At 37.8% G+C, this 12,030-nt stretch overlaps 1 protein-coding gene across 2 annotated transcripts in view; it reads right to left on the bottom strand.

Moving 5' to 3' along the window:
- CDKL5 (cyclin dependent kinase like 5) overlaps positions 1–12,030 on the bottom strand; it is a gene marked incomplete at its 3' end in the record, with an annotated part of 164,163 nt that overhangs the window by 57,845 nt on the left and 94,288 nt on the right. For both annotated transcript variants that reach the window (XM_081081897.1, XM_081081896.1), the window contains exon 4: positions 4,549–4,594. In XM_081081897.1, the coding sequence (XP_080938023.1) occupies positions 4,549–4,594 (46 nt within the window). The remainder of the gene's footprint in view (positions 1–4,548; positions 4,595–12,030) is intronic.

The following is a 12,030-nucleotide window of genomic DNA, read 5'->3' as shown; positions in this document are numbered from 1 at the left end:
TGTATAAAGAAGCAAACATCATCAAAACAAGAAAATATTAACTAATGAAGTGATCTCAGATAAAAATGCCATCACTCAAATATTCCTCCCATTTTTTCTTTTTAAATACAGTTTTATTGATTTCAGAGAGGAAGGGAGACAGGGAGAGAGAGAGAAACACCAATGAGAAAGAAAATCATTGAGTGGCTACCTCCTGCACGCCCCACATTGGGGATTGAGCCAGCAACCTGGGCATGTACCCTGACCGGGAATCAAACCATGACCTCCTGGTTCATAGGTCGACACTCAACCACTGATCCATATGACCTGGCCATTCCTCCCTTTTAATAGGAGTTTTTGACCCCCACCCAGCATGTCAAAGCCTTTCAGGAGAAATCATAGGCAAAGATAACCGATAAATGATATAATAGAGGTATATCAGGATAAAAAACTGATAAACTGATAAGGATGATGACATAAGGATGAGAACATACAAAAATGAAGAGAAAACTGAGAAAGTCTATCATTGATCTACCACTCAACTTTGCTGTAAAAATTACCCCTCTCCTAAAAGAGAACAACACTTGATCCTTTCTTCTAAGAAATAGCACATCGTTGCTATTATAACCTAAATTGTGTTAACTATAAGATAAAGTAAACATTTTTGTGATTTTAGCTTCTTTTTCATAATCTAACCTTTTATTTACTATGACATTTTGGTTCCCATTTTACATCATGATCTACTGTCCCGGGATAATAAGGACTTAATGAAATAAATAGTGGAGTATCTTAAAATGTAGTTTTGAAAGATTTTATACAAATTTGTGGATATACAGATATTTAACAAGAAGTACAGTCATAATCCTTTTATTTTTAATCCTCATTCAAGGATATGTTTTTAGTGATTTTAAAGAGAGAGGAGGGGGAGAGAGAAACATTGATGTAAGAGAGAAGCATCAATCAGCTGCCTCCTGTACGTACCCTACTGGGGATCAAACCCTAAACCCAGGTGTGTGCCCTGGCCAGGAATTGAACCCACAACCTTTTGGTGTATGGGATGATGTTCCAACCAACTGAGCCATCTGGCCAGGGCCATAGTCATAATCTTTTGAAGTTTAACAGAAGGTAATAATATATGCTCTCATAAAATATCCCTTGATATCATCAGCATGAGAATACTTGATTAACTTGAATGTAGGTCAAATCAAGTTCAGATACAATTATGGCTTAACAAGACTTTCACAGGGTTATTTCATTATCTTCACAAAGATTTAATATTGGATTTGGAAAAGACACTATCATAATATCAGGAGAATATTTTGAGTAACTAATAAAAGATTACTGAGAGCTATATGACAAGGTAATATTATGAAACTCTATTTTTATTATAATTGGTCTTAATAAAATTTAAGATGATAAACTGTTTCAGAATAAAGTGGTTTACAGAGGGGTTGAATAGACAACCTCACCTGTACTAGACTATGTACACTTCACACTCCAAAAATGTTGTTCACAACACACATTCCACTACATTCCATTAAGCAAGATACTACTCTGGCAAGAGGAAAAGAATAAAGATGGAAAAGAGAGTATGAGTCCAGCCGGTGTGACTCAGTGGTTGAGCGTTGGCTCATGTACCAGGAGGTCACAGTTTGATTCCTGGTCAGGGCACACGCCCAGGTTGTGGGCTCCATCGGCAGCCAATTAATGTTTCTATCTCTCTGTCCTTCCCCCTTCCTTTCTCTAAAACCAATAGAAAAATAATTAGAATGCTCTATTTTAAAAAGAGTATGAGATCTACACTAGGGAGAACTGGAAATAGTAGGAAAACGTGCCTAAAATAGGACTGAACTAAAAAGTTATAAATAATTGTATATGTCTTCAGATTCTATCATAGAAACGTTTAGGAAGTATCCCTCTAGAAGTATGTATAGGTGTACCTACAAAGGTGTCCATCTGCAAAATGGATGGTATATAGAGCAAGAGCAGAGCAGACTTTCTGGATCCCTCTGACAATCCAATATGGAGTCAGCCATGACAGTTATGTCAAGTGCTATGTCAAGGCTGAGGTAGTAGGGTGTACTGAGAATACCCTTCATAAGGCCCAGAAGGCCCAAAACCACAAGTCTGGACACTTGGATAAGGACTCCATCTGGACACCTATATGAATGGGACCTCTATCCATATGGGCAATGAGAACTCAGAGCTCCCACCACTCAATGCTTGAGCTTGGCCATACCATGGGTCACAGTCAGAGCCCTGCCGGACTTCACATCACCGGGCGTGTGCTGCCACTGTAGCCACCTGGCTTAAGGCCCCTGCCCACCTCTCTACCTGCAGACACTGCCAGTGATTAGGACTTTGCTCTGGACACTTGGTCTGCTCGCTTCTATCAAGTAAGCCTCCCCTCTCTGTGTGTAACCTGCATGTGACTCTATTGGCTTATTGGGGCAGTCTCCCCTAATAAACCTGGCATTGTGGAAAGACACAATATGTGTAACTCCTTTCGGGGATGCTCCCAACAATGGGTGATAAGGCTGCATGCCTAAGGTATGGTAACTGATAATGGCCTCACAGAGATGAAGGCAGGGTTGGATTCATGTTTTGTCAGCTCAGTGAAATAAGGGCTGATCAAATGTTTCCTATAATGTCTAAACTATTCATGCATTCCCAGGACACCACAGCTAAAAACAGCCTTGTCTCAAAATTATAGAAATTCATTCAAGCACTGACTGCTTTCTACTCTATTTAACTGCTATTTATAAACAGGTCTTAAGAATTGGTATGCAGAGGATACAGGTTGAAAAGAAAATGGCACTCAGTTTTTTGTTTTTTTTTAAAAAGAAATGACATACATGTCCTAGATTGTACTGCTTTTCAAAAATTTGATGACAAATATTATTTTTGGTGGTAACTGATGCTTGACGATGTGCCTTACAAGATGAATGCACAGCCAGAAGTATTTACACTTATGCGAAGGTTATGCTTTATCTACTGCTGCAACCACTCTTTTTAGTAGATCACCATTTGTCTTTTGGCCACCTGTGGTTAGCCCAAAGCCACAACTCAAAGAGCTCATTTCTAATGGTCTCAGAGTGAGTTGGCCAAGGCTATTGCTTCCTGTTAGACTACAGGTACATCATTTGAAGCAGTTTCTTTTTCTTTTCTTATGAATAGCTAGAAGCATTATTTTATTGCCTTCTCTTTAAGGCTGCTGGGACAATGGCTGCTCAAGTTCCAGGCTGGTATGCATGTGCTCCATATAACTAGCACATCAGAGTCGGGTTACATCATATCCCACTGGCTCTACACCATAGGACTTTGTCAGTGAGCCCTTTTAGTTATTTAATGTTTGCTAAGTCTCTAAGGTAAGGGTGATGAAACCGTTCACAAATATAGAGGCTGCTGTCTTACAGTAATCACTCAATGTGAGCTGATGAAGGTAGGTTGTGACTTTTATTGTCATACTTCTAATTAGATATGAAGGTTGATGCTATGCCAGTGACTCTCATGCCTGGAGTGCAATTTTTCAAATGGCAGGTTGTGACTCATTAGCAGGGAAATGAATGTATTTGGTGTCACAATAGGCATTTACATGAATTCATATGAGCACGAAAGAACAGAAAAAGGAGAACCTCACATTAGTAAAATAAAGCAGTTTTGTGACACTTTTGTTTTGGTTATATATAGGACATTATGTATGCTGATATTGGATTGGGATGTAAAAAACATTTCTACTGTGGGTCTCTGTCCAAAGAAAATTAGAAAAATGCTGCCTAGAACTTCTCAGACATCATGTGTGTCTTCATGGTCAGTTTTTCTACTTGGCTATCTTTAAATGGCCAATAGTCTACATTCAAAACCCAACAAACTACTGAAATGCTTTATTTATTTATTTTTTGAAACATTACCTTTTTGTGTACATTACTTTTTTAAAAAGTTTTATTTTATTTTAACCTTTCTCACCCAGCATGGGATAATTTTAATACTCTATTCAAAATGGTCTGGACATGTGATCAAGCCCTCCAAGTACAGTATTTACCCTTGAAAACTTTTTTTCACCCAATAACTTTTATAAAATCATTCCCCTGATACCATCTACATATCACTTATTCTTGTATTTCTAACTGACTAGGAACCAGAGATCCTAGTACTGAATACTAAAGCCTTTCACCCAGTGCTTAGTACTTGTGTGAACCCACAGAAATATTTACTTCAAATCCATTTTCTCATTTTTCTTATATTTGGAAACTACGTAAATAGCATTCCTTCCACCCACCACATGAAGCAAGTTTTCCAACATTGACCGTACCTTAAAATACATGTTTTCTAATATCATGAGATTTGAAAAAATTTACACAGAAGAAACTAAAATTTTCAAAGCAAAGCATGATAATAAATAAATAAGCTATATTCAGTTTCTAAGATTGAGATTTTGTAATTTCAGGAATAGAGTCTAATCAGCTCAATCCCATTGCTTCCACATTCTATTCAGAGAAATCAAAGATGAGAGAGAGAGAGAGAGAGAGAGAGAGAGAGAGAGAGAGAGAGAGAGAGAAAGATATATACCTTCACTATCCTTGAATTTCTTGATTGCCACAATTTCATGAGTTTCCTGCAACGGAAAAGAGGCAGAAAGAAAAGTCATTCTCCTATGTTTTTCAAACTGGGAAACCCAATTGCCCGGGGGTAGGTATATTCTGGGACAAAGTAGCAAGAACTCAGAGAGTAAAAAATAGATCCTCCTCATCCCAGTCCCTCACTTCTTGGTTCCAAAATTCTTTCTTACCACCCTGCAGACATTGTCAGGAACAGAAAAGGAGAGGGGAAGTGAGGGATGGGGCAAAAACCAGAGACAGTGAGAGAACACGGATGAACCAGAAATGTCAATGTTAAAAGTGCCAGGATGACTGACAATAGACTACCGACTGTACTGCCCTCTGGAACTCAGGGACACATTTTAATTGGGCTTCTAAGATCAGAGACAAGGCTTCTACAATACTTGGCAGTTACTGGAAGTAGAATGCCTCCTCCAAATCTCCTCATTCACATACTTTTTCCTAATGAACCTATCCAGTTGCTCATCAGCTTTTCCTTATGGGTCATTTCAAATCCAAAGTGGGAAAATATTTGCCACCAAACACCCCCACCCCTCGACTTTATTTAGTTCTCCTGACCTAACAGAAGTAGTTTGTAAGCAGAACCCTACTTTAAACTGAAACGTTGCATTCTCTCTCTCTCTCTCTCTCTCTCTCTCTCTCTCTCTCTCTCTCTCTCTCTCTCGTTTGGAAGAGAAGAATATAAGGACTGGACAGGATATGGAAATGCTAAAAATTAAGTACCACTAGGCTAAATAACTCATGTCTAATTCTGGTCTATAAAAAGCTTTTGATAAAATAAAATATAGAGTCCTCAAAGCAAACATGTCATATAGAAAGGTTTTCTGAATGACTCAGGCCTGCCTTTTACTCTGAGGACACTTTCAAATCTATAGGACAAAATCTTTTAATAAAAATTGCCCCTGCATCGAAACAAAGGTTTCAAAAAGGAACACAATACAAGGAAATAACCAATAGGGTACAAATCATTAACATTAAAAATTTGTGCTTTTTGCCTAAGTTTCTTACAAAAGCAAGGGGAATTATGAAAAGGGGGGAGGGGAAGTGACCATTTTAATTATTATGCTGAAAGACAAACCCTGAGTTGTAACTATGTGTGTAAATCAACCTTTCTATTTCTCATTTGCCCACTGAAAAAAGAAAATACCAGCTTTCATATTTGTCTTATAGGGAGAAAATTATCTGAAAGTGCTATAGGCTACTGAGGAGAAAGATTCTTAAGGGTATTGTGTTTTTGTTTTTAATGGAGGAACAGAATTGTAAAGGAACAGGTACTTTCTGATACTGCAAATTTCACTATTGAGAAGGAATAACTGCAAAGTCAACATAATGTAGGAAAAGATGGACTAGAATATTAATATATGTAGCAGGTAACTCTTCTAGGTAGGCTACTTTCTCTTAATACAGTTTCTTATGTTGCTCCTTTTCAAATGGCTCTAGCTAGCAACTTACCTTTGACACAAGGGAAAGAACAAACCCTATTAGGAAACTGCTCACAGCACAAACTAACGGGCAGCATGGTATGTGTCCAGGAAAAGAGTGAGACTGCTCATACCTCAAGAGTTTCCAGGTAGTGTTTCATCCTATATTGCACTCTAAACTCAGAGTCCTACATGCATTTTTAAAATTTCATCCTAAGTGTTAAAACCTTACCTGATTTTATAAAAGGTCTTGCTTGGTTCAAAATTGTCCACTGCTACGACTACAAATTCAATTTCAAAACTAGCACATTTATACCATCTCGAATAAAGAAATTCATTAGTTTTTTCCCCTGGCGTCTCATACATAGAATTTACTGTATAAAACAGTTGTGCAAAAGGGGGGAGGGGTCATCCTGGACGGTTTGGCTCAGTGGATGGGGCATTGGCCTGTGAACTGAAGGGTCCTGAGTTTGATTCCAGTCAAGGGCACATACCTGGGTTGCAGGCTCAATCCCCAATGAGGGTGTACAGAAGGCAGCTGATCAATGATTCTCTCTCATCATTGATGTTTCTGTCTCTCTCTCCCTTCCTCTCTGAAATCAATAAAAATATATTTTAAAAAAATTTTAAGAAGGGGGGTCAAATAAAGTAAAATATTATTTTATTTATACTTTCAGTACCATGGAAATCCTCTCTCTCAACACACACACACACACACACACACACACACACATGCACACACACACTATGGTTTCTATATTCACTTAAAGATTGAAGCCAAATAGATAGCTTTCTACATAAAATCAATTCAATGTTTGATGAAAAACACATGTAATTAACAGCAAAAGATGTTGGAAAGAATTTAACATTTCACTTTGATTCAAACTGCTTATGAAAAACTAGAGGCCCGGGCACGAAATTCGCGCATGGGTAGGGTCCCTAGGCCTGGCTGGCGATTAGGGCTGATCTGTGGGGCAACCGGCAGGGTGATCAAGGGGCCCCCTGCTGATACCCGCCTTGGCTGGCCTGGCACCACCCACTCACCAGCCCCCGCCACCACCGCCCACTTGCCAGCCAGCCTCACCCCCCCGCTGCCACCGCCGGTCACCTCCCTCTGCGGGGCAACTGGCAGGGCAATCATGGGGACCCTGCTGGCACCCACCTTGGCCTGCCTGGAGCCTGCAGGCTGGGGGCAGCTCCTGCATTGACAGTCTGCCCCCTGGTGGTCATTGCGTGTCATAGCGACCTGTCGTTCCACCATTCAGTCGATTTGCATATTAGGCTTTTATTACATGGGATATACAAACTCATTAAAGAAAATATAAAATAATGTGAAGGGTATATGAAGTATAAGAAGTATCTATAATAATAAAAACATAATATGCTAATTAGACCGGGCATCCTTCTGAACCACCTTCTGGACGAAGCCCGGGCTGCAAGGGAAGCCCAGGTCCTGGGTGCCAGAGGGAAGCCAGTGCCGGCAGCCTGGGGAAGGAAGGCCTACTCTTGCACGAATTTCGTGCATCAGGTTTCTAGTAAGAGTATAAAAGGAGTATAAAGAAAAAATTTTAAAAAACTATTTATATAACCCTTGTTAACATTTTGGTATATCTTCTTCCAATAAATTTTTCTCAAATTGGAATAGTATTATTGTATATTGTGTTACATGTTGCTTTTATTTCACTTAATATTGTATAAGATATATTTATCAGTCATTAAATAATTTTTAAAACCATGGTCTATAGTGGATGGTTCTTTAACCAGTCTACCAATGAACATACTTCAACATCTGCATCTTTATTTCCATAAAGTAAATTCTGTAAGTGATATAACTGGGTCAAAGGGTATAAAACAATATCTGGAGGGGCTATAATATTTCTCAAGCTCTCCACCTATAAAAATCATGCCTCAATGACTAAACAACCATACTGGACACAGAGAGTTATAACCAAAACTCACTCCTGTCACTGACTGTGTGAAGCTCCTGAATGCTTGGTTTATTCCCAGAATAAATTGTCCTTTCTTAAGATGTTGACAAACTAATCAGTATTAACAATGGTAAAATTTATTGTTATTTAAAATACACTTATATAACTTGATTTGATTATTGCTTCTGAACAGTGAATTCTCTAAACTGATCATACACTGTTTAAGGAAGTAGGAGGAATCATTTTTTTAAATATTTTACTGTATAATTTGAAATATCCAACAGGCATTTTAAAACAGAACAGAAAAAGATATTGATTTTATTTTATTCTACTATTCATGGATTAAACCAATGCAAAGGTTGTACTCAACAATTCATTATCTAATTACTCTGAGGAGGCCTTTCATTGAGAGGAATTCTTTATTTGTTCATCCAAATAGCAGGAATACATTTTGATAACTGAAGTATTTTTAAATATTTCAATCTATGGTTTGAATGAAAATATCCCAACTGTCTAAGTACTTTTACATGCCCATAATTTTCCCCAAGATCATTCATCTAAGAAGTAACAGAACCATATCTATATATGTTTTTATTGTTGAAAAGGATATATTCTGAAACACACACACACACACACACACAGAGCATGGAGCCAAAAAAGGAAGATGTAGGAAGTTGGATCTTACAAAGACAAAATCCTGTAGAAAATAAATGCCTCCAAGCTAAGTCAGTAATAAAATGCCCATGTCACAATCTATTTTCTCATTTATTTCCATTAGAACATCAAATCCCTTCTATCCCTCTGGGCTAAATCTGCTCTCCACAAATCTTTATTGTGATGTAAAATTAAAGTAAGAGTGTAAGATATTTAAACAGAAAGCCTAACCATTTCCTCATCTTACCCCTCTGAACTTGGTGCTGTCTCCCGGTCCCCAAATCTCATGAATACTAGCCAGAAACTTAGGATCACTCTTTAAAAAAAAAATAATATATATATTTTATATATATATAATATAATATATATATTGATTTCAGAGATAGGAAGGGAGAGGTAGAGAGAGATAGAAACATCAATTATGAGAGAGAATCATTGATCGATCAGCTGCCTCCTGCATGCCCCACACTGGGATCAAACTCACAACCCGGGCATGTGCCCCTGACTAAATCGAACCCAGGATCCTTCAGTCCGCAGGCTGATGCTCTATCCACAGAGCCAAACCAGCTAGGGTTTGGGTCACTCTTAACATCTTACACACCAAACCCATTAAGTCTATCACCAAGAGCTGTTGAGTTTGCCTCCTAAATCTCTTTCAATTTGGCCCACTGTTCTCTACCCAAACACTACCAATTGTAGTTAGAGCCCTTGGCATTCCCACCTGAAGTACTGCCTGGCCTCTTAGCCCTTCCAATTAACTGATTTCAGTGCCCCACCTTTCCCCTTAAAACTCTCCCCAAACTCCCCTGCACTAAGGATTACATCAAAGCCCCTTCATGCAGCCAGAGAGGTCTGTCCAGGAAACACTGCAATGCTCTGCAGCCTCCTCTCCCCAGGTCTTGCCAAAGGGCATGTTCCCTTTTCTTCTAAAAGCTTTGCCCTTCCATGCTCCACTCAACCCTACATTACCCCTCAAGTCTTGGCTCAATCCTCACTTCCTGAAGAGAGCCTTCCCACAGTCCCTAGTCTAGGTCTGAAACCCCATATGCTCTCTTAGCAAACACCTCTTCTTTATAACTTTTATTAAAACGACACCTTTACATATTTATAGGGCCACTTGTTAAAGGTCCGAATCTACTACTGGACTGCAAGCAAGTGGGTAAGAAATAAATGTATGACTGGTCCAAAGTGTGCTGAGCAAGAGAAATCCAGGGCAAATGTCTCACTGTTCTGCATCACCAAACAAACCCATACACCCAGAAAGCCTTTGTAAGTACTTCTAATATGGTCCAGTATAACTGTAACTGTTAGTGGACCAATATCAATCCAAAGAGACAGACACTGGCTAAAAATGTCAAAGGATATAACTATGATGAACTGAGAAAACTAGTTTATAGAGAACTGTACACTTAAAATGGGTACATCTTACTGTATATAAGAAGTTACATTCTTGTATGTAAACTATACCTTAATAAAGATAATTTAAAATGAATCATTTAAAAATAATTAACCTCAGAATTATAAACTAACACAAATTTACCAACCTGTCTTAATATTATAGGTTAGGTAATTAATAAAATGTTTAAAAATAAAATGTAGTTATCACAATGAAAAATGAGGCATCCAAAGAACAATTTTCACCAACCCTCTCTGGAAGAGCCAATAGTAACTTTTTTTCAACAGAGACAGGTAAACTTAAAAACAATTTAGCTCCATATTTATAGATCATATAAATATACTTGATTTTCATGTAACCCACACCTTTGGACATTATGTACAGATGCTCTCAAACCACCCCTCAGACTGTGGTATGTCAGCACATGAATGGATATTCTGAAGAGTACATGGTAATGATGCCTGCCAGACAGCATTTCAGTTTAGTAATATTAACTATCATGTCTGTACTGTAGTTATTGTGCAATTGTGTAACAACTTTATTTCACTTTGCCCTTATTTTATAACAATGAGTAGACAATGATAAAATGAAAATTTCCCTTCTAGTGATCAAGTAATTGAGACAAAATAGCATTAGCTAGGCATGCCAAATGCAGGCAATCAACAACCTCAATCAGACAATCACTGGACTTAAAATGTATTCAATAGTGAACAAATACAAAATTTAAATGTAAACACTGGAAATACATTCTCAAACACTAACTCAAAGATGTGCCAATAAAATGTAATAATTTTAGCTTTAAATTTTCTATAACTAATTTAACATTGCTTTCTAACAAAGAACGTATTTAAACAGGCATGGATGATAAATCAATTTAACTTGAAAAAGATATGTGCTTCAGATAAAGGACATAGTGGGTAAGTGCTCATAGAAATTTAAGAACCAATGGTATAAACCCACATAATTTTATTAACCAATGTCACTCTAATAAATTTAATTTAAAAAGAAGAGCCAATGGTAGAAAAATACAAATTAATGGATGATTTTAAGAGAAATTATACAATATTCTCTAATAAAACATGGCAAATTTTTCTATTCAACACTTTATAAGTAATGGAACAAATTATTAGATTATACTACCAAGTACAAAAAATATGTATGTAAATGAAACTTGATTCCACATTTTAAATGAATTAAAAATTAAACATTATCACTGTAAAAAACAAGGTAAAGGGCAGCATGAATCTTTTCTGTACAGAAGAACTTGGCTACATTATAATGCCTCATAATAAGCTGCTAAAGTAGGATTTAAGTCTAATGGCATGAATAATATTTATAATATAAGGGCTGTGAATCATGTCCTCCTAGTTATTCTACTACCTGTATTTGAATAAAAAAGTATCTAAAGCAATAGAAAATATCACAAGTGTACAAAGAAATGTGATATATAATAAAAATAATCTGGTTAAATTTTCTATTGAGCCCTAAATAACTGAACAAAACAGCAGGAATTTCTAACAAAACCATTATTTCCTAGTTTCAGAAACAAATAAAAAATCTGGTTATTAAAAGACTATACTACGGAAACTGACTATTGAGGAACCAAGATGGCGGCACAGGTATACACCTGTACTTGCTGCCTCTCACAACCACATCAAAATTACAACTAAAAGACAGAACAACTATCATCCAGAACCACAGGAAAGCTGGCTGAGTGGAAGTACTACAACCAGAGAGGTAAAAAAAGCACATTGAGACTGTTAGGAGGTATGGAGGCGCGTAACGAGCTGGCACCCGGGTGCACTGCTTTTTTAATCAGGAGGGAGATACAAGCTCCCACTTGCTCAGAACTCCAGTTCCGGGCAAGACTCTGGGGACCCAGACACATATGGGGAGAAACTGGACTGCATGGCATCAAGGCAGGAACGAGAGGGCGGCTTTCTTTCAGACAGAGGTGCTTGCAGCAGTCATTGTTCTTGCACTGGGACCTCTCTGATGCAGGGCTGACTGGCAGCCATTACTGCTTGCTCCGC

This window comes from Myotis nattereri (genome assembly GCF_964212035.1).
Source record: "Myotis nattereri genome assembly, chromosome: X".
NCBI classification, from domain to species: domain Eukaryota; kingdom Metazoa; phylum Chordata; class Mammalia; order Chiroptera; family Vespertilionidae; genus Myotis; species Myotis nattereri.
The sequence above is the reverse complement of the archived record's forward strand: the minus strand, read 5'-3'. Positions and strand labels throughout refer to the sequence as shown.